At 47.1% G+C, this 22493-nt stretch overlaps 1 protein-coding gene across 1 annotated transcript in view; it reads right to left on the bottom strand.

Annotated features, from left to right (window-relative positions):
- The window catches only part of GOLGA5 (golgin A5), a 41958-nt gene that overhangs the window by 10114 nt on the left and 9351 nt on the right, over positions 1–22493 (bottom strand). The window contains exons 3-12 of the mRNA XM_088462977.1: positions 18593–18814; positions 16068–16287; positions 15761–15884; positions 13595–13798; positions 12239–12409; positions 6390–6518; positions 5947–6045; positions 5112–5337; positions 3351–3456; positions 1130–1193 (exon numbers count right to left, since the gene is read on the bottom strand). Of these exons, the coding sequence (XP_088319103.1) occupies positions 1130–1193; positions 3351–3456; positions 5112–5337; positions 5947–6045; positions 6390–6518; positions 12239–12409; positions 13595–13798; positions 15761–15884; positions 16068–16287; positions 18593–18814 (1565 nt within the window). The remainder of the gene's footprint in view (positions 1–1129; positions 1194–3350; positions 3457–5111; positions 5338–5946; positions 6046–6389; positions 6519–12238; positions 12410–13594; positions 13799–15760; positions 15885–16067; positions 16288–18592; positions 18815–22493) is intronic.

The following is a 22493-nucleotide window of genomic DNA, read 5'->3' as shown; positions in this document are numbered from 1 at the left end:
CCCCCACTCCAACAGGTGCACCCGACTCCGGCCGGGCACCAAACTAAACTGAGGTGCCTTGGCCCGGGGACGGGGTATAGGAGGGGGACCTAGTGCATCCTGGGAGGCTGAAAGCTTAACTCTTTGGTGCCCTGCGACTGACGTCACACCTATACCCCAAGGTATCCTGTGGATACCCTATGGACCCTGAAGTAGAAATAGCGTTCATATTGCCAAGTGTATACGCACCAAACGACCAACAATGTTTGCAGTCGTGCATACAGGCCGGCCAATCTGACAATATCATCAGAAGGTGCCTGTTCAGGGATACGGCAGGATGACGTCACTGAACGATGTCGTTAACAATATCGTTCAGTGTGTACACCCAATATCTTTTATCAATATCTTTCAGCACATCGTCTAGTGTGTATGCCCCTTAAGGGGCATTTGACTTGTGTCAGTGCCTACAGCCGCAATGCTATATTCAATCCTTAAGTTTTATGGGGGTAGGGCCACAACCTTTTAGCCACCAAATTGTGTCAGCAGCGCAGAGTATATCAGGAGATGAGTGATGTGCTAGTGAGGACAGGGCTCCATGTCACAGGGGCAGTGACATGATGTGAGGAGGGGAATGGAGGCAGCAGGAAGCCACAGACTAACTCTGGGTGATGTCGCTAACAATGGGACCCAGCAAGGGTCCCGGCATCGGCAAGTGCATATACACCTACCGATGCCGGGAGAAACGGCGGGGAGCCATGCTGCCCCCGCCGACAATATAGTCTGTCGGACCTGCCTGCGATGTCATGCGGGAACGCACATTGCAGTGACATAGCTGGTACACACTGGGTGATGTGGACGATATGTCTAGTGTGTACCCGGCCAAAGAGTAAAGTAAAGTAAAGGAGTAGGGTCCCCAGCAGCACAGAGTATATCAGGAGATGAGTGATATGTTAGTGAGGACAGGGCTACATGTCACCTGTGAGGAAGGGAGAAAGAAGGAAGCAACATATTGAAAGGTGCAGGTACCTCAGCAATACAGTGTAGTGATATCAGGCTCCTGTCACACTGAAGCAGGGAGATTATGGGAAACAGAGAAGTACGTATGATGCAATAGTGCCACACACACAGCACAGTCCATGCTCACACTCACCATATAAATAATTATGAATACCCGAGCAATAGGATATCTTCTCAGGAATACACCCAGACGGATACTGAAATACAAAATGCACGTGTTATTTCATATATATATATATATATTCATTCTAATAAACATGATATCAATTACAAGTGTTTAAATCATAAAATGCCAGCTAGTTTTCTATGCAGCGGTTGTGTTTCAGTCTCTCTCTGCTTTTAAATTGAATGTTTGACCACATTTTCAACTGGGACCATTTCCAACCAGATACCACCAGAGTCAAGATTACTTTCATACCAGCGCAGGGAAAGACCCCTCTTTTCATTACTTACTACAGACCAATTTATTTACTAAACACTGGCCTATAGCTTTTTGATAAAATTCTACCAAATAGGCTTAATCCTGTACTTCCCGATTAAATACACGTTGATCAGGTGGGCTGTCACCTCTAGGCAGGCACTTGACAATACCAGGAGCTCTGTTGATCTTACTCATCACATCAATGTACATAAGCTTCCTTCATTGGTGCTAGGTTGGACGCGGAGAAGGCCTTCACAGGGTCTCCTGGCCATTCATGATTCAAACTCTCTGTACGTTTGGTTTCCACCCACCTCTCCCTATGTCTTCTCTCTATGACCTACCACTGTTCTCACTGACTCACTCCTACCCTACCTCCGTACATCTACCGTAGCTTCTTACTGTTCCGCAGTGCCAAGTCTCAGGATCCTGCCCTGACTGTATTGTTTGGATCACCAGGAAAACTTAATTTTGAATTTCTCAGACCTGAGAAAGGTATTGCGGGGCCTTGTGATATAAAAATGCTTTGCATAAAACAATCTCACCGCTAACGCAGAGACTGGGGATAAAGAAGAACAGGACTTTGGATGGAGAGCTACAAATTTTCTCACAGTTGGCCTCCCAGCAATAAGGTAAGGGTTCTTTGCTGAGTAAATCTTATTGTAAGAAATACTAATGCATAATATGAAACAAAGCCGTGTCCCCAATTGATAATATGCCACACAGTGGTGCCCCGAATTCATACATTTTACACAGTAGTGTCCCCAATTCATAATATTCCACAAAGCAGTACCCCTCAATTCAAAATATGCCACAAAATAGTACCCCCAATTCATAATATCCCACACAGTGGTGTCCCTAATTCATAATATTCCACAAAGCAGTACCCCTCAATTCAAAATATGCCACAAAATAGTACCCCCAATTCATAATATCCCACACAGTGGTGTCCCTAATTCATAATATGCCACAAAGCAGTTCTCCCAATTCATAGAATATGCCACAAAGCAGTGGCCCCTTTTCATATAATATGCCACAAAGCCGTGCCCTCAATGGATGACTCATAGCAGTGCCCCCAATTGACAATATACCACACAGTAATGTCAAAACTGATATGCCACACAGTAATGCTCCCAATAGAATAATATGCCACACTGTAATGCCCCCACTAATATTTATTTTATTACCAATTATAAAGCGCACACATATTCCGTAATATGCCACACGATAATGCCCCCAATAGAGAATATGCCACACACAGCCCCTTCAGTCATGCCCCTCTATATGCATCATGGGAACGCCTACCGTCTGAAGCCGGCCCCACTGACATCACTAGTGATGTCAGTGGGAGTGATTATGGCTCTGATAGAGCCAAAATCACTCCAGGGCTTGCGAGGGAAACCCTGCGGTAGGGTTTCCCAGCCACAAGTCCGATGGTCGCGATGGTCAAGAAGACCATCGCGACCATCTTTTTGGACGCTCGTATATGCTGTGGGTGGTGACCCACAGCTATACGAGCGTCCAGGAGGATGCTCCATTTTAATGGAGGTGGACCCTGATTCAGAGCGAGCGCTCTGGTCAGAGCGTCCGGCTCTGAATCAGGCCCTAAGTCTTGTGCTCCCTCACAGGCTAGAAACATGAGGAAAGGTGTCAGTCTAGAACAGGCACAGTAAGAGCTGGAACGGAGGCAGGAAGGAGGGACGGAACAAGCTCTCACTTGCTGCCTGACATCCTGACATACAGCATCAGCATCTCTTCCAAACAGTTCTCTCCTGGCAGCGGGAGAACCTGCTATAGTGATGAATACGGAAGATTGATCTTTCGGAAAGATTAATCTCCTAGTCCTTTTAAAGCATATTATACATTGCCGCAGGTAAGCTGTAGCATTTTACTCACACTATATACAGTAGATGAGAGATGTAAATCTGATAATTACCTGAACTGGTCGATAGTTGTGGCAGCTTTCCTGACCCTTCCATACATGCCTGCAATATTTTGGTCCGAATCGCTAAACAGCACCGGAACACTCCTCATGCGCGCACCTAAGCAACACAGGGGGAGAGGGGGTCCCGATTCACCGCTAGTAATGAGACCAGTAATGCACTATACAAATAGGTCACAGTTCCGAAATAATCAGATATTTTAATAGGGACGTTACAATTATTGGAAATAGTTAATATGGACAGCAACACTGCAGAGGAAAAATTACATACTATACATCACACATACAGTTTTGAGATTAGATACATTGTAAATAAATGCATGAAGTTATTGGCTTATATTCAATCTAGCACAGCGAGGCAATACATTGTACTATCTAGCACAGCGAGGCAATACATATTGTACTAGCTAGCACAGCGAGGCAATACATATTGTACTAGCTAGCACAGCGAGGCAATACATATTGTACTAGCTAGCACAGCGAGGCAATACATATTGTACTAGCTAGCACAGCGAGGCAATACATATTGTACTAGCTAGCACAGCGAGGCAATACATATTGTACTAGCTAGCACAGCGAGGCAATACATATTGTACTAGCTAGCAGAGCGAGGCAATACATATTGTACTAGCTAGCACAGCGAGACAATACATATTGTACTAGCTAGCACAGCGAGGCAATACATATTGTACTATCTAGCACAGCGAGGCAATACATATTGTACTAGCTAGCACAGCGAGACAATACATATTGTACTAGCTAGCACAGCGAGACAATGCATACTGTACTAGCTAGCACAGCGAGGCAATGCATACTGTACTAGCTAACACAGCGAGGCAATACATATTGTACTAGCTAGCACAGCGAGGCAATACATAAGCACAGCGAGGCAATACATATTGTACTAGCTAGCACAGCGAGGCAATACATATTGTACTAGCTAGCACAGCGAGGCAATACATATTGTACTAGCTAGCACAGCGAGGCAATACATATTGTACTAGCTAGCACAGCGAGGCAATACATATTGTACTAGCTAGCACAGCGAGACAATACATATTGTACTAGCTAGCACAGCGAGGCAATACATATTGTACTAGCTAGCACAGCGAGGCAATACATATTGTACTAGCTAGCACAGCGAGGCAATACATATTGTACTAGCTAGCACAGCAAGGCAATACATATTGTACTAGCTAGCACAGCGAGGCAATACATATTGTACTAGCTAGCACAGCGAGACAATACATATTGTACTATCTAGCACAGCGAGGCAATACATATTGTACTAGCTAGCACAGCGAGACAATACATATTGTACTAGCTAGCACAGCGAGACAATACATATTGTACTAGCTAGCACAGCGAGACAATACATATTGTACTAGCTAGCACAGCGAGGCAATACATATTGTACTAGCTAGCACAGCGAGGCAATACATATTGTACTAGCTAGCACAGCGAGGCAATACATATTGTACTAGCTAGCACAGCGAGACAATACATATTGTACTAGCTAGCACAGCGAGACAATACATATTGTACTATCTAGCACAGCGAGACAATACATATTGTACTAGCTAGCACAGCAGGGAAGCACATATTCTACAATCCAGGGTAGTGGAGCAGGAAAAACCCTACAATCCTGCGCAGCGGGACACGTTTTACAATCCTGTGCAGCGGGGTGGGACACGTTTTACAATGCTATGAAATGAGGTGGGGGGCTGAGGCCAGTTTAGGTGCTCATATACTTACCCTCCCCACTGTCCACAGCAGACATATTGATGGAAGAGCCACTCCCGCTGGTTCCTTGCATGTTCTTCACCTGATTTTCCAGCCTCTCCAGCTGATAGACCAGAGAGTTCTTCTCTGTGCTCAAACTCTCCAGCATGGTCTGTTTCTGTATCAGGGTCTCCGTCAGCTGATGCAGCCGATTCTCCAGCTCACTTTGGCTGCTGCTGCTCAATGCCTTGTTGGTGAGCTGGGAGAAGAAACACAAGTTACAATGTACACACACACATTAAATATCAATAATTGTATACACACACACACATACTGTACACAAATGTATTCCCTCTTCCTGCAGAAAGAGTAGAACCCACCCCTGAAAAAACACAACACAAGTTAAACTAATGGTCGTATTTTACAGGCATTAGTGCCCAGTGGTGTAACCATATGCCCCGGGACTGTGTCGGGCAGATAACAGCACACGATTAGACGAGTGCCATAGCATCCAATCAAGTGACACAACACATTCTCCTGGTGGGCTGTACAATGGTAATGACCGAGATGCCCGGGGAGGGGTTGGTGAGGTGGGTCTGGCCATCTTATAAACGTATGGGGATAGACATTCTCTCTAATCTGTCAAAAGTACTGTACATTCCCGGCTGTACAAGAAACTGCCAAATAAGCTCTGCAAGGTGTACTACAATGTCACATACAAGCTGAAATGCACAAAACACTCACTAAAGAGCAATGCTATTCAGCGACTGTTCTTCTCTGTGCTCAGTAACAATGACACCAACTAATGTAGTTTGATGATGAGCTGGGTAAAATCACTTTATGTAACAAGGTTACACTGAGCAATCACCTGATTCCTGAGTTTTTGAATCTCGTCCTCACGGTCTCTGATCCTTCCTTGCAGAGTAGTTTTTGTCTTGTATAGATCCTCTTGAGTATATTGCAATTCCTAATAAAAGCAAACACACACACACACAGTAAACCATGGAAATCATAGGAAGAATCCATTATTCTGACACCCCCGCACCTCAGTGCACCACTGTCCTGGCATCTCAGCACACCAGTACCCTCTCTGCCCAGTAGTTGCACACACTCAATACTATTCTACTGAAGAATAGTATTGAGTATAACTATTGTGTATTTAGTACGCAATACATAGCTGGCTCCCCAATACTACAGGGAGAAGTAGCCAGTGAAAGTTTATAGGAAAGGAATGAGCTGCATCAAATGTGCTGCTTGCTCATCACTCGTTGCTCTGGAGTAATGAAGAGGTTAAACCTTTATGGTCATTACCTGTTTCTGGCGCTCCAGCTCTGCCTCAAGCTCCTGCTTCCCTCTCCTCTGCTCCGATATCTGCTCCTGAAGGTCCTGGAGCTGCTCCCTGGCTGACTCTGCTTCATTCACCTGCTGACTCTCCACATCCTGAAAGAGGACAAATCAGAGGATGACAACAGACTAATCATCAGCTAAGGGGAATAATTTGAGTGTCAGGAACAAAAAATCACCCCAACATTCTCTGACATACAGAACACGAACCACAATACATGCTCTAGACTAAAAAACAAAAGGACATTAACCAAATGTCATTTTGTTAAACGAGACACAAAACAAACAGCATTTCAAGTACTCATGAGAATACAGCCAACTATAAACTAATAATGTCACTGCTTCCTAGTGACTGGATAGGCTGCATTCTCAGTGATGTCACTGCTTCCTAGTGACTGGATAGGATGCATTCTCAGTGATGTCACTGCTTCCTAGTGACTGGATAGGCTGCATTCTCAGTGATGTCACTGCTTTCTAGTGACTGGAATGGCTGCATTCTCAGTGATGTCACTGCTTCCTAGTGAGTGGATAGGCTGCATTCTCAGTGATGTCACTGCTTCCTAGTGACTGGATAGGCTGCATTCTCAGTGATGTCACTGCTTCCTAGTGAGTGGATAGGCTGCATTCTCAGTGATGTCACTGCTTCCTAGTGACTGGATAGGCTGCATTCTCAGTGATGTCACTGGTTCCTAGTGACTGGATAGGCTGCATTCTCAGTGATGTCACTGCTTCCTAGTGACTGGATAGGCTGCATTCTCAGTGATGTCACTGCTTTCTAGTGAATGGATAGGCTGCATTCTCAGTGACGTCACTGGTTCCTAGTGACTGGAGAGGCTGCATTCTCAGTGATGTCACTGCTTCCTAGTGACAGGATAGGCTGCATTCTCAGTGATGTCACTGGTTCCTAGTGACTGGATAGGCTGCATTCTCAGTGATGTCACTGGTTCCTAGTGACTGGATAGGCTGCATTCTCAGTGATGTCACTGCTTCCTAGTGAGTGGATAGGCTGCATTCTCAGTGATGTCACTGGCTCCTAGTGACTGGATAGGCTGCATTCTCAGTGATGTCACTGGTTCCTAGTGAGTGGATAGGCTGCATTCTCAGTGATGTCACTGGCTCCTAGTGACTGGATAGGCTGCATTCTCAGTGATGTCACTGCTTCCTAGTGACTGGATAGGCTGCATTCTCAGTGATGTCACTGGTTCCTAGTGACTGGATAGGCTGCATTCTCAGTGATGTCACTGGTTCCTAGTGAGTGGATAGGCTGCATTCTCAGTGATGTCACTGGCTCCTAGTGACTGGATAGGCTGCATTCTCAGTGATGTCACTGCTTCCTAGTGACTGGATAGGCTGCATTCTCAGTGATGTCACTGCTTCCTAGTGACTGGAAAGGCTGCATTCTCAGTGATGTCACTGCTTCCTAGTGAGTGGATAGGCTGCATTCTCAGTGATGTCACTGCTTCCTAGTGAGTGGATAGGCTGCATTCTCAGTGATGTCACTGGTTCCTAGTGAGTGGATAGGCTGCATTCTCAGTGATGTCACTGGCTCCTAGTGACTGGATAGGCTGCATTCTCAGTGATGTCACTGCTTCCTAGTGACTGGATAGGCTGCATTCTCAGTGATGTCACTGCTTCCTAGTGACTGGATAGGCTGCATTCTCAGTGATGTCACTGCTTCCTAGTGACTGGAGAGGCTGCATTCTCAGTGATGTCACTGCTTCCTAGTGACTGGAGAGGCTGCATTCTCAGTGATGTCACTGGTTCCTAGTGACTGGATAGGCTGCATTCTCAGTGATGTCACTGGTTCCTAGTGACTGGATAGGCTGCATTCTCAGTGATGTCACTGGTTCCTAGTGACTGGATAGGCTGCATTCTCAGTGATGTCACTGGCTCCTAGTGACTGGATAGGCTGCATTCTCAGTGATGTCACTGCTTCCTAGTGACTGGATAGGCTGCATTCTCAGTGATGTCACTGGTTCCTAGTGACTGGATAGGCTGCATTCTCAGTGATGTCACTGCTTCCTAGTGACTGGAGAGGCTGCATTCTCAGTGATGTCACTGGCTCCTAGTGACTGGATAGGCTGCATTCTCAGTGATGTCACTGGTTCCTAGTGACTGGATAGGCTGCATTCTCAGTGATGTCACTGGTTCCTAGTGAGTGGATAGGCTGCATTCTCAGTGATGTCACTGGCTCCTAGTGACTGGATAGGCTGCATTCTCAGTGATGTCACTGGTTCCTAGTGAGTGGATAGGCTGCATTCTCAGTGATGTCACTGGCTCCTTGTGACTGGATAGGCTGCATTCTCAGTGATGTCACTGGTTCCTAGTGAGTGGATAGGCTGCATTCTCAGTGATGTCACTGGCTCCTAGTGACTGGATAGGCTGCATTCTCAGTGATGTCACTGGTTCCTAGTGACTGGATAGGCTGCATTCTCAGTGATGTCACTGGTTCCTAGTGAGTGGATAGGCTGCATTCTCAGTGATGTCACTGGCTCCTAGTGACTGGATAGGCTGCATTCTCAGTGATGTCACTGCTTCCTAGTGAGTGGATAGGCTGCATTCTCAGTGATGTCACTGCTTCCTAGTGAGTGGATAGGCTGCATTCTCAGTGATGTCACTGCTTCCTAGTGACTGGATAGGCTGCATTCTCAGTGATGTCACTGCTTCCTAGTGACTGGATAGGCTGCATTCTCAGTGATGTCACTGGCTCCTAGTGACTGGAGAGGCTGCATTCTCAGTGATGTCACTGGCTCCTAGTGACTGGAGAGGCTGCATTCTCAGTGATGTCACTGGCTCCTAGTGACTGGATAGGCTGCATTCTCAGTGATGTCACTGGCTCCTAGTGACTGGATAGGCTGCATTCTCAGTGATGTCACTGGTTCCTAGTGAGTGGATAGGCTGCATTCTCAGTGATGTCACTGGCTCCTAGTGACTGGATAGGCTGCATTCTCAGTGATGTCACTGGTTCCTAGTGAGTGGATAGGCTGCATTCTCAGTGATGTCACTGGCTCCTAGTGACTGGATAGGCTGCATTCTCAGTGATGTCACTGGCTCCTAGTGACTGGATAGGCTGCATTCTCAGTGATGTCACTGGTTCCTAGTGAGTGGATAGGCTGCATTCTCAGTGATGTCACTGGCTCCTAGTGAGTGGATAGGCTGCATTCTCAGTGATGTCACTGCTTCCTAGTGACTGGATAGGCTGCATTCTCAGTGATGTCACTGGCTCCTAGTGAGTGGATAGGCTGCATTCTCAGTGATGTCACTGCTTCCTAGTGACTGGATAGGCTGCATTCTCAGTGATGTCACTGCTTCCTAGTGACTGGATAGGAACGAATTGAAGATGGTGGTTTCCATCCAGTTAATAGGCTACATTTCTAGAAGTATTTGCTCAGCACATGGGCGACTCCAGAGTGCGTTTTATACAGGTACACTTTTACCACCCACAGCTTATGCGAGTGTCCATGATGATGGCCGTGATGGTCAAGACCATCGCGACCATCGGGCTTGCAACGAGACCCTGCGGTAGGGTCTCGCTGCCGCAAGCCCAGGAGTGATTTTGCCTCTATCAGAGCCAAAATCACTCCCACTGACATCACTAGTGATGTCAGTGGGGCCGGCTTCAGACGGTAGGCGTTCCCATGGGAACGCCTCCATCTGGCAACCACGCCCCGGCACGCCCACCAAAGGGGACGTGCTGTCAGTCACCATCGACAGCATGCCCCCTTTGGTGCGAGACCCCGAGCGACGTATTCCTCATCGCTCGCCGGATCTCGCGCATGCGCACGACGGAGCTCCCTCCGTTGTGCGCATGCGCATTCGGCCAACATCGACCCGCTTGCGAGCGTCCTTCGCTCGCGAGCGGGTCTGAATCTGGCCCAGAGTTTGGGAAACAATGACACGAAGAAACAACAGAGAAACAGTGCCACAGGCCTGAGAATGGAGACATTTGTACAACATAGCCGTAACATTAATCATATGAGGAAGAGTAGAAGAATGTAAAGGAGGTAGCAAGAGGGTGCATCAGACCGATATGGGCCGATCCTGTAGGAAGATCGGAGTTTAGTACCACAATGTGCGTCAGAAACCCCTCTGAATCTGCTGCTTTATGAAGTCCGAAAGGTAAAGCTTTCCCATGTTTCAACATAAACACCTGTGTGTGCATCTCTTTGTGAAGGAATGACACAAGCCACTCAGCCTTCTTTACAACAGGCCTTCAAACCCTTTATCCTCACTTACCCGACTCCTGGTGATCCTACCACCTTTCTCCATTAACCCTGTTTACTTGCCAGTAGTTATTACACCGGGAATATGAATGGTAACTGCATCAGCGGCCTGAAGTTCTAGAGCAATAAGGTTTGGTGCTCTGCAGCCAGAAGCTGAGTTATTTTAAACCAAGCGTTGAATAGTGTAACTATACTTTAAAGCAGAGGCTTCCAAACTCGGTCCTCAAGGCACCCTAACAGTCCAGGTTTTCAGTATATATATGCATTGGCATAGATAATTTCATTAGTACCTCAGTCATTCAGATTTAACCATCTGTGCTCAACCATGGTTAGCCTTAAAACCTGGACAGTTTGGGTGCCTTGCTGACTGAGTTTGGGAAACTCTGCTTTAAAGTATTATATGGATAGGTCTAGATCAGGGGTATTCAACCCGTGGCCCGTGGAGCTCTGTCGGCCGACCAAAAATCTCCATTTGCTGGGCGCCCGCTGAGATTTTGTTACCAGCGGGTGCCCGGCTCCCTACCAGCACCGCTAGCCGGAGCCAACTTCTGAGCTCCGGTTCCCGCAGTGTGTGCAGTGCACTACGGGAGAGACATCATGACGTCTGTCCCATAGTTCAGACAGAAGAGCAGCCGGGCGGATTGGAGCTAGCAGATGCGGGAGCGGGGTTTAAGGTAAGTAGTAGTATTTTGTTTTGTAAGCGGCTTCACTACTACTAGGGGTCATTACTATTTGCGGCATTTCTATTAAGGGCACTACTACTAGGAGGCATTACTATTAGGGGCACTATTACTAGGGGTATTACTATTGGGGGCACTACTACTAGGGGGCATTTCTATTAGGGCACTAGTACTGGGGGAATTACTTCTGGGGGCTCTAATACTTGGGCACCACTAATGGGGGCATTGCATAGGGGGCACTACATAAGGGGCATTACCACTGTGGGCTCTACATAAGGGGCAACACTAATGGGGGCACTGAATAAGGGGTACTACCACTACTGGTGGCACTACATAAGATGCATTATCACTGTGGGCACTGCATAAGGGGCACTGCCCTACCACTACTGGGGCATGGCATATGTGGCACTACCACTACTGGGGGCACAACAACTACTGGGGGAACTGCATAAGAGGCATTACTACAGTCGGCATTGCATTAGCGGCACTACTGCTGTGGGCATTATGTGTAAGAGGCACTACTACTGTGGGCACTGGGTATAAGGGGCACAAATGTGGGCGTTGTGTAAAAGGGGCACTGCTGTGTGTCATACATGAATAAGGGACACGACTATGTAGTGTAATGTGAATTGGGTGAATCAAGATTGTGCTATAGTGCGGCGTATAGCTTAGTGGCCCTCGGGCTTCGTTGAATTTTTTAATGTGGCCCACACTGTGTAAAAGGTTGAAGACCTCTGCTCTAGATGAATGTGTGCTGAGGCCATGGTTTTATTTAGGTCCATACCATACTGCTGATCTGTCTCCCCTGTCTGCAATGGCATACCAGAGCCATCAGAATTAGGGTGGAACAGATAAGAAGTAGAACATAAATGTAACTATTGAATAGAGAAGAAAGCACTAAATATGGTCCCACCTGTAATTCTGCTTTCAGCTGCTGTATCTGAGCCAGGAGTTTCTGGATCTCTTCCCTCTGAAGGTCCTTCTCGTGTCTCATCTCCTCCAGCTCCATGCTGCTGGCTGTGTGACTGTCCAGCCCCTCGAGGCCAGACCCCTCCTTCAGGCTGCTGATCAGTTTCTCTTTGGACTGGGGAGAAATGCAGGAATGTCCGTCAGGGGTCATTCTATAAACAGAAATCACTCTAATGTCCTCCATTACCAGGCCGGGCTTCACAAAAGGTGACAATTAGGAGAATTCAATCCTCATCAATGCTCGGCTGCACACATCACTGTGAATTACGGTACCCCAACCTTGCACATTTCCCTGCGATGATGGTGGCCGTGAGAAGACGGCGTTCCTGCTGTTCCTCCAACACTTCATGGCCGTCACCGCTAACTGAATTCCGTTACACTGACAATTACTTTCTTCCCCATCTTCAATTATAGTGCATCCATGAACTGGTTAATCTGTATGGTTTCTGCATGACTGCCAACACTAACATATGATTGCCAACACTAACATATGACTGCCAACACTAACATATGACTGCCAACACTAACATATGACTGCCAACACTAACATATGACTGCCAACACTAACATATGACTGCCAACACTAACATTATATGCATCATGATATACTATATAGAGGGCCATCTGATTTATATACACAACTATATTATTAGGTAGCGGTTATCAATATGAGTTCTTGATATTTGATTTGGCAGAGATATCAGGTTATGTATTGAGGGATTTTGTAAAAAGGGGGCATTATTTCTGGCATACAGGGTATATAAGGTATACCATCACATTCATGGTGCACTATATCTGTTATTTGATTTGACATTTACAAGATGGGACTTTGATATAAATGCACTTTATCCCACTGAGCTCTGCCACTTAGTAGTAATGGGCAGCAGATAACTAACACGGACGCCTATTGGAGAGTGCGCCAAAAGGCATGGGGAGGAGATAAATGGGAGATACTCCCTCCCCATGGCCGACCCCCCCGGGGCCTTGCCGCCATTTTACCCATGTCCTTGGTGGTCTAGTAGGTGGGCGGAAAAGACCGGGTCCTCACTACCATCCCCTCCGGTGACCTCCCCCACCGGAGGGGGATCGCAGTGCGGCGATCCTCGTACCTGCCTCTGGAGCTCCGGCCGCAGCCGTGTCCCCGCTGTTGTGCTGTCCAGGGACTGGCCGGTGGGTGTTTTTGTTATTAAATGAAATGTCCTTTTAAATTTCATAAATAAGCCCCCTGGAGAGATGGTTATGTGGGGCTGCATAAACATCTGTGCCCAGCAGGGGACGCCCTGCACTTCTCTGTTCTCACCTGTAGGATGCGAGTTGCTTTCTGTTTATAATCCATCATTTCCTGTTTCGCAGACTCCGCTGAGGCTCTAGCAGTCTTCAGCTGCTGCTGCAGATCGTCGCTCCTCCGCTTCTCCTCTATGTGTTTCTTTTCTGCACTAACGACGGACTCCGCCAGGGTCTGACGTTCTGCTTCCACCTTACTGAGACGGGCTGCAAATTCATTCTGTGGAAATATTAGTTGAAGAAGATACTGTAATATTTATGGAAGGGTGGAAAAGCTCAGGCACAGTGGGGCCCAATTTAGAGATGGACGGAATTGCAGAGCCACAAGCGCGCGCGGCTGTGCGATTCCGTCCATCTCAAACGCTAATGCAGCAGGAGGTATCTGTAGGAAACAGACAACCCCTCGCTGCATCTGCCGTCGCAGCCTGGGACCACCATCACGATGGTTGCTCCTTTGGCCATGTGGCAGAAGCTGAAGCACCAACGCAGACATTGGCCTAGTCCCTCCTGGAAAAACGGGGAAGACACGCCCATTTCCGGGAACAGTGGCCAGCCACACCCCCTCCACCCAAACATCGCAACATGTCAATCATGCTGCGCCTTGGGATGGAGGGGGTCTGCGAGTGAGATCGCAGGACCCATGCTGCACAGGCGCAGACCCCAAAACAATCTGATTTGGGTGCAATAACTTTTGATTTTCCAACTGTATTCCACTTACTCTCCTGGCTGCATCAGTTTTAGGGATCATTTAAAGATGTTGTCTATATATGAGCCAATATGGCAGGGCCCCTTCTCATTACCAAATGTCGTAGCAGCACACAGCACAAGACGACATAGAGGGTGTCAAAGAGAGGAGGAATTGTTCAAACTTAACAACCCCTTTAGACTTAAGCAAACATCAGTAACACCAGTTAGTTTATTCCAAACTATCTGAAAAACAATTAAAGCTATTAAAGGCTGTACAGCCGACTGTATACAAAAATACTTCTACACAGCCTGGAAGCCTAGCAAAGGCGTTGCCACAAAAGTGTTGTCCAAACTGGTTGTTATCCAGCCATTCGTGATGAGATGACGTAGCTGGAACCCATCCTGACATCACTGGGGCCTGTTAATGTAGCTAAAAGAGGATGCCTTTTGGATTTACCAACGTGTCCAATAAAGATCTTAACCACCTAACAAGCACATGGGACCATGCTGTCATGCTTTGTACCCTGGTGTTCAAACAGGAAATACAGATTTACTCCTACTGGTCCAATCCCCCGCAGTGAAGTAGTGATCTCCGGGCCTCATTCAGCAAGGATCGCTGATGCGATCGAGGTTGCAATCGCGTACACAGTTCTGCTTCGAAAATATGCTAATAATTGCAATGGCAAAGCACTCGCACGGACAACATGCAGACGCCAACTTCCCCTCTCGCACATCCGTAATTCCTTGCAATCCAGCCAAAACATCGGTAACATCGAAGCCACTCGCATATTTAAGGCAGGTATGACCCTACCACAAAATTGATCACTTTCCTGAACGTAGTGAGAGCTCAATCTGTTTATGGCATTGCAGTGGTTAATTTATGCACGCCCATGTAACGGCGTTCAAACGCACTGGCACGCCTGCGTTTCTCCGTCCACTCCCCCGTCACCACCCCCAAAAGGTACTTCCTGTCCATCACTCTGCGATGGGTCTGCGTATTCACTGCGATCGCAGTGAGACATTCGCGCAGGCGAACTGCGATGCATGAGCAGTAAGCAACAATCGACCGCCTGCGTACACTTTGGCAGTTGCTGAATGAGGCCCTCTGTCCTATGACATCACTGCCAATGTTGCACCCCAGAATGTTGTACGTAGAAGTGAACTTCAGTTCCCACCTGATCCCTATTAGGCCGAACTGTGCACTCCGAGGCATCTCTAACCACAGGGGGGGGGTGGAAGGTTATCCACACAGAAGGATCAATTGACACTGAAGAGGAAGGAGGGCGATCTATAGACATGGGGAGTTTAGTGCCAGTGGTGGGCGCTTATCCTTAAATGTGGATCAAAGGACACGTGAGAAGGGGCGTGACACTGGGGATCTATACCTACTGTGGGGTAAATGTGGACATAAGGGGTCATACTCACTTTTATCTGGCAGATTAACGCAGACCAATAACCAGAATAAAACGAGTTGGCGTTTGCTGTTAGGACATACCTGCATCTGCTTGTAACCGTCCTGTTCCCTTTGTAAATTGGCCTCTGCCTCCCGGAGCCTCTCCTGCATGGTCTGCAAGGCCTGGCTATGGAGACTGCTCCCTTCACTGTGGTCCTGAAGAATCCTGGGGATCACAATAGGTCAGCAACTCTTACAGTATAACACTATCACTATAAGGCTGGACCGAGTCTATACCGAAGCTGGGCATGAATGCCTTCAGTTAACCTGGTCCATGAGTTACGTGAAAGACCCGTTTCCTACCTTGAACCTATGACATGGATTCTACTCCCCCATAACAGTATCACACCTTGATTTCTCACTTTGTAGCTTCTCAAGAGTCCTTGTGCGACTGCTCAGTAACTGGTCAGCTTCCTGCAGCCGGACTTTGAGCACTGCCAGCTGAGAGTCCTTTGCAGCTGCTGCCTCCGTCAGATCATCCACCTGAGCTCGAAGCTCTCTCGCCGTCCTGTCACTCTTGGAATTGTCCCCATTCCACTTCCCTATCCGCGTCTGTGCTTCGTTCAATTCTGCAATGCCAAACAGTATTATTTCCCTATAGTTCAGCACTGGCCTCTGAAACGGCAAGGGTCATTATAACAGGCTAAATGGTAGATTATAAAGGAGTTGTACAGCACAGGCCATGACCATATTGACATATCTAGTAGTAGAACTTGTCCCTTGGGTACATTAGTCTACTGACCAATATATGGCGGAGAAAGAATCCAAATAGACACTATTTACTGCCGCATTGCGTGCATGGATCCAAATGCGTAGATTTACTAGTGTGCATCTACTTTGCTCTCTTTATGTCGGCTTGGCTTGATAGTGATCATCTTCAGCGCGCACTTGTACCAGCCTATACTTAGATGTGTTTCAACGCCTTTCGAGAACATCCCAGTTACTTCTCTTTGGATGCAATTGGAGAAGCAACTGAAATGTAAACTCTGGGGGCGATTCAGCATCGGACGGAATTGTTATGTGCTGACTGTATCTATCCTATTGTGGAATCAGTAGCATTCTTATATGTATTAAATCTTTTATTTACTAAATACCACAGTTTACATGCTATATATGTTATTTAAATTTCACCAGCGCTACTTGCTCTTTTGTGTGTGATTCTATATGTACTATAGGGAGTGACTTCCCCTTTTTTCTTAGTAGCTGCTAGTAAAACAACACATTTCAGCGCCTGTTTATACCCACCAGGGTATCTTTCCATTTGTGATGTCAGTAGTGAGCTTCCTGCTCTGTTAGAGCAGGAAGCTCACTGGTGCTTGCGGGAACGAGACCCTACCAAAAGGGTCTAGTCACCCACAGCTTAGCGAGCGGCCAGGAGGCCGGGTTAAAAAAAAACAAAAAACGGCCGCCCTGATTCAGAGCGAGCGCTCGCTTTTTGCGAGCGCCTCTGAATCAGGTCCTGAGACCTAAGAGATTCATGTGTATGGCCACATTAGACACAGATTGGATCGCACATCTGGATCTGTGGGACCCTTAGGTTAGTCACTATGAATGCTGACATATGTGGGTGGCTTAAACAGACCAACTGGATAAAAATAAATACCTAAACAATATTTGACAACATTAAATATTTTTGGGCCATATAATGGTCATAACCTATCCCAATTAAAGTATTAAAATTTCAAGTATTTTGAGTCTAAACTTGTCGAGATGAAAATAAATGTTCAAAAAGTAACCATTGGCCCCTCCACCATTCCCCTTCCGCCATTCCTCTGTAACCATGGGCCCCTCCACCATTCCCCTGTAACCATGGGCCCCACCACAAATCCCCTGTAACCATGGGCCCCTCCACCATTCCCCTTCCACCATGGGCCCTCCACCATTCCCCTTCCACCATGGGCCCCTCCACCACTCCCCTGTAACCATGGGCCCCACCACAAATCCCCTGTAACCATGGGCCCCACCACAAAACCCCTGTAACCATGGGCCCCTCCACCATTCCCCTTCCACCATGGGCCCCACCACAAATCCCCTGTAACCATTGGCCTCTCCACCATTCCCCTGTAACCATGGGCCCCTCCACCATTCCCATGTAACCATGGGCCCCTCCACAAATCCCCTGTAACCATGGGCCCCTCCACAAATCCCCTGTAACCATGGGCCCCACCACAAATCCCCTGTAACCATTGGCCTCTCCACCATTCCCCTTCCACCATGGGCCCCTCCACAAATCCCCTGTAACCATGGGCCCCACCACAAATCCCCTGTAACCATTGGCCTCTCCACCATTCCCCTTCCACCATGGGCCCCTCCACAAATCCCCTGTAACCATTGGCCTCTCCACCATTCCCCTTCCACCATGGGCCCCTCCACAAATCCCCTGTAACCATGGGCCCCTCCACAAATCCCCTGTAACCATTGGCCTCTCCACCATTCCCCTTCCACTATGGGCCCCTCCACAAATCCCCTGTAACAATGGGCCCCTCCACAATGGACCCTTCCACCATTCCACTTCCACCATTCCTCGCCACTATCTAGAAATATGAAAGCCCACGTAACGGGGGTGTACACTTCCTACCAGAGTTCCGCACGTTCTCAATGGGAACCTTCTATCACATTGGCTGCTGTCCCCGTCTTTCAGTTTATTAGTGTACATTTTCTGGTGATAGGTATGACTATTTATTACCCAGGCTTTGCCTTTGTATTGTGCACTTACTGTTAGAAATAAAAAAAAAATATTAATATAAAAATGTATTCTACTATAGTACACAATCAAAAGAAAACCTAATGTAAGTTCAATCAGCAAATCGCAAAATACCTCCGGTCATGAAGGTGTTAAAAATCCATTCTGCAGTACGAAGGGTTTGTCGTTACCTTCCTGTGTCTCCTTGGACCTTTGGATCAAAGTCGCCATTTCCTGGTTAAGAGACTGGACCTCACTTCTCATCAGCTGGTTCTCCAAGCGGAGGTTGGACAGTTCATGGGACTTTTGATCTCCATTAGTGGGGCCAGGACTGGAGGCCGCTTCTGGTGGTATACGGTCCTTGGTCTGGTCTTCCTGAGCGCTCTGTACAGACGGAGAGTCAGTCTGATCCCCTGCAAGGACCAACAAGATGGGAGAATAAATATAGTACTTTGATTAAAATACACTATATGTCTTTATTTCTAAGAAAAATCGGCATCTATATATTCAAATATATGTGACAGAAGAAAGTGCATCCTCACTCTAAGCTGTGCTTGTTAAATATCACATTTATCACAGCTTGGAGAGAGATAAGTACCAACCAATCAGCTCCTGTCACTTTACAGGGTGTGTTTGAAAAATGACAGGAGCTGATTGAATGGTACTTTGTGTCTTCCCAAGCTTTGTAAAATCTCCCCCAGGTTCTAAAATGTATTAATGAATTCTCTACAATGACCAATAAGCGATATTACTTTGTCATTATTATTTTTTTTTTTAGAAGCCAGCCTGAAGAAGTCTTGCTTTCAAAATCAAATACACATTTACCGTTGCCATGTTGGTAAGGAACGTCACTGAACGCTGCCACACAAATGCACTTTACTATGTGATCTTCAGGAAGGGCCACCACCTGTATCGTGTCACCTGGGGCATTCAGGCTACCAAGGAGAAAAGACATCGGCAATAGTCTCTGAGAAGCAACTGTTGCCCCCATCAGTCTAGAAAGGAGTTCAGACCATTTACAAATAATCTGACGTCCATTATTCTACAGTGAGAAAGGGTATTTACAAAGCAGGAAACAGTCATTTGCCAATCTCCTTAGGAGTAGTCCCAGCAAATTCTCCCAACGATCAGACTGTTCGATGCTTCAAGATATTGCAAAGATGACATACAAGAATCAATTGGCCTCTGACAACGAGATAGATGTTCATGCCCCTACTATCAGCCGAAGACGGAATAAATGTGGCTTTCATTCTATGGTAGCTCGTTGTTCCCTTTGTCCAAAATAATAATAAAAAAACATTGCAGTTCAGCTTAGGTTTGAAAAATACATCCAAGCTGGAGCACCGGACTTTGGCAAGAATGTCCCCTCGATGGACGAGAGCGAAGTGGAGGGTTTGCCTTCCTGCACCATGTCGTGTTTACCAAGACCATACGCAGAATATCACCATGAGTACAAGCACACTTATGGACGGGTGACAATGCGGGTTGTATTGCAGTCACAATATCAAGACGCCTCGCCATGAGCTCCTCTTTATAGAAGAACTAGCAGTGCCAAGTGTCGTTGCCAAGTGATTATTAATTTTGTTCTAAGATACAGAATCGGCAATTAATGTATTATGTCGATGGGGACTCTCTCACCTGGTTGTCAGCGAGAGCAGTCAGTCTGCATGCTTTGCAGGGTTGGTCATCGACCATCGATGATTCATAATCATCGTTGGTTTATGGCTGATGTCGAATGCTTTTACCATCAATGGGGGAGAACCGGATGGTTTCCCTCCATCGATGGCACAGCATAACCAATCGTTTTGTTTGTTTTTTTAAATAGGTTCTGGCACACTGAGAATAGCTCCACCCCCGACTCCTGAGAAGCCACACCCCAGGTTATAATTGGTCCACTGGCTAGTCAGTCAAAGAACAGTTGATAATCATCGATGGCCACATGCTACATCGCCATCGATGGTAACCACATCAATGACCATCCCTACTACTTAGAGCCATGAAGGCAGTGTAGTGGCCACCCCTCCCATCCTCTATTGCACTGGGGTCCTCTGGAGTCGATCAGTCACAAGCAATCAATCAACTTCTGTCATTTCATAGACTGTTTCTCCACTTTCTCTCTCTCTCTCCAAGGTTTGATACATCTCCCCCCAGAATCCATCTGCCCCACTTGCAGTGCAACATGGTTTTATCATGGTGCAAATTGCTCCATTTTTGTTTTATTATTTGCTCCTAACTGGGAATCAGGCCCTGTATGTCTAAAAAAATAAAGTAATCAAGTTTTTGGAATGGCAGAGTCAAGATCCAGACCTGCTATTGTGTGACCTGTGCATTATCAAATGCCCTCAAATATCCATGAACTGAAACAGTATTGTAATGAGTAGGTCAAAGTGACTCCAATATGATGCAAGATTATTGCTGCTAAAGCAAGATCTACATACTATAGAATCAGATGGCATCTTCACGTAGGATTATTTTAGTTGAATAAATAAGGACAAAGTAAAAAGTATTTAGACTAAAAAAAAGTGTAAATATATTTTAAAATGTGTGAGAAGCACTGAAGCTGGGGACAGCTCCATCCTGGCCTGGACTGCAGTACACCACCAACCAGAGCCTGGTGAGCACAGTGTAATGTATTTCAAGTGAAATGTGTTTTAAATGTATTAAAATAAAGATGCACTTCTCTTTTCCCTGGTGGTCTTAAGGGATCTGGAGCCCTCCGTGGTTCCACCAGCCCTATCCCAAGGAACCGGAATGTCTTCCCCTGCAGCCCACTGAGTCTGAGTGACTTTAGGAGGTACCAGGGATAGCTGGTCATCACAGCCAGCTAATTGTTTCACTAGACCCTTGAAAGGCTCCAGCTCAGTATCAAGGAGGCTACTGCCTGGGGGATCTGGTTACTCTGCCGCTGGAGTCCAAATTAGACCAGAGAAGGCAATTAGGTCCTCCAGACTTCCAGGCACCGGATGTCTGGCCAGTTCCCCAAGTTCTCTCATGCACAGAGGTATTGTCCATTAGGGACAATGGAGCCGTTTCAGGAGGTGGACGCTAGGGCGATTTCCTTTAAACCGGGCATGTGCTGCGGCCGCAGTGCGCATATCCAGTGATAGTGCTGCGTCTCCGATCTCAGTGGCCTGGATGCCGCAGCCATTTGTGGGGAGGTTTGCATTCTTCGGCTCACTCAGATGGCCGATAAATGCGACTGATGGTCACGATGGGGGGAGTTAGGTTTAGGGCTCCCGGGGTGGGGGGGAATTAGGGTTAGGCTAGGGGAAGGGAGGGTTAGGGTTATGCACCCCCCCCCCCCGGGGGGACTTAGGTTTAGGCACTTAGGGTGTGGATTACGGTTAGGCACTTAGGGGGGGGAGGCACATTGGGGGGGATTAGGCACCCCTAAGGGAGGGTTAGGGGGGGAAAATAGATTAGTGAATACTTACCTTTCGACGATCGGGATTTACACTGCTGCTGTCGGGATTTGAACCATGTGGCCGGCGGTAAATCATACTGAATACTCAGATACAGACCAGTGTGTGCTAGAAGCACCAGAGCAGAAAGCGACACCCCAGGCAGGAAATAGAAACTGCACGGATTGTGACAGGTGCAGGGTGCTAGAATGAACACTAGATACTGGCAACAGGCTTCCAACCCAAAGAATCAGTATGTGTCCCGCTACAAAGAGCATAACATATAAATGGCTTCACAGAGAATCGTCTGCTCTCTTTACACAGCTTAATGTTGTAAAAAAACAAACAAACAAACAAAAAAAACAATATAAACCTATTGAGACAAATATTTCCAGGTAATTACAATAATCACAACCTCATTGGAACAAAATCTCACAGAGTCCCAGCTCTGGGTGTAACACTGTAGTCGGAAAACTTGTCTGACAACCACTATTTCTACTTCAGGGTCCATAGGGGGTCCACAGGGTTGACCTTGGGGGTATAGGTTGGGAACCAAATCCGGGCACCACGCAGTTAAAGCTTTTAGCTCCCAGGATGCACTTGGGTCCACTCTCCCTATAACCCCACCCCCCAGCCAGAGGCACCTCAGTTTAAGTTGGTGCCCGGCCGGAGTCGGGTCACCGTTACTGCA

Source organism: Taudactylus pleione, unplaced genomic scaffold (genome assembly GCF_031769625.1).
Source record: "Taudactylus pleione unplaced genomic scaffold, aTauple2 ptg001303l, whole genome shotgun sequence".
Taxonomy (NCBI): Eukaryota; Metazoa; Chordata; class Amphibia; order Anura; family Myobatrachidae; genus Taudactylus; species Taudactylus pleione.
Note: the sequence above shows the minus strand (reverse complement) of the source record. Positions and strands in the feature narration are given on the sequence as shown.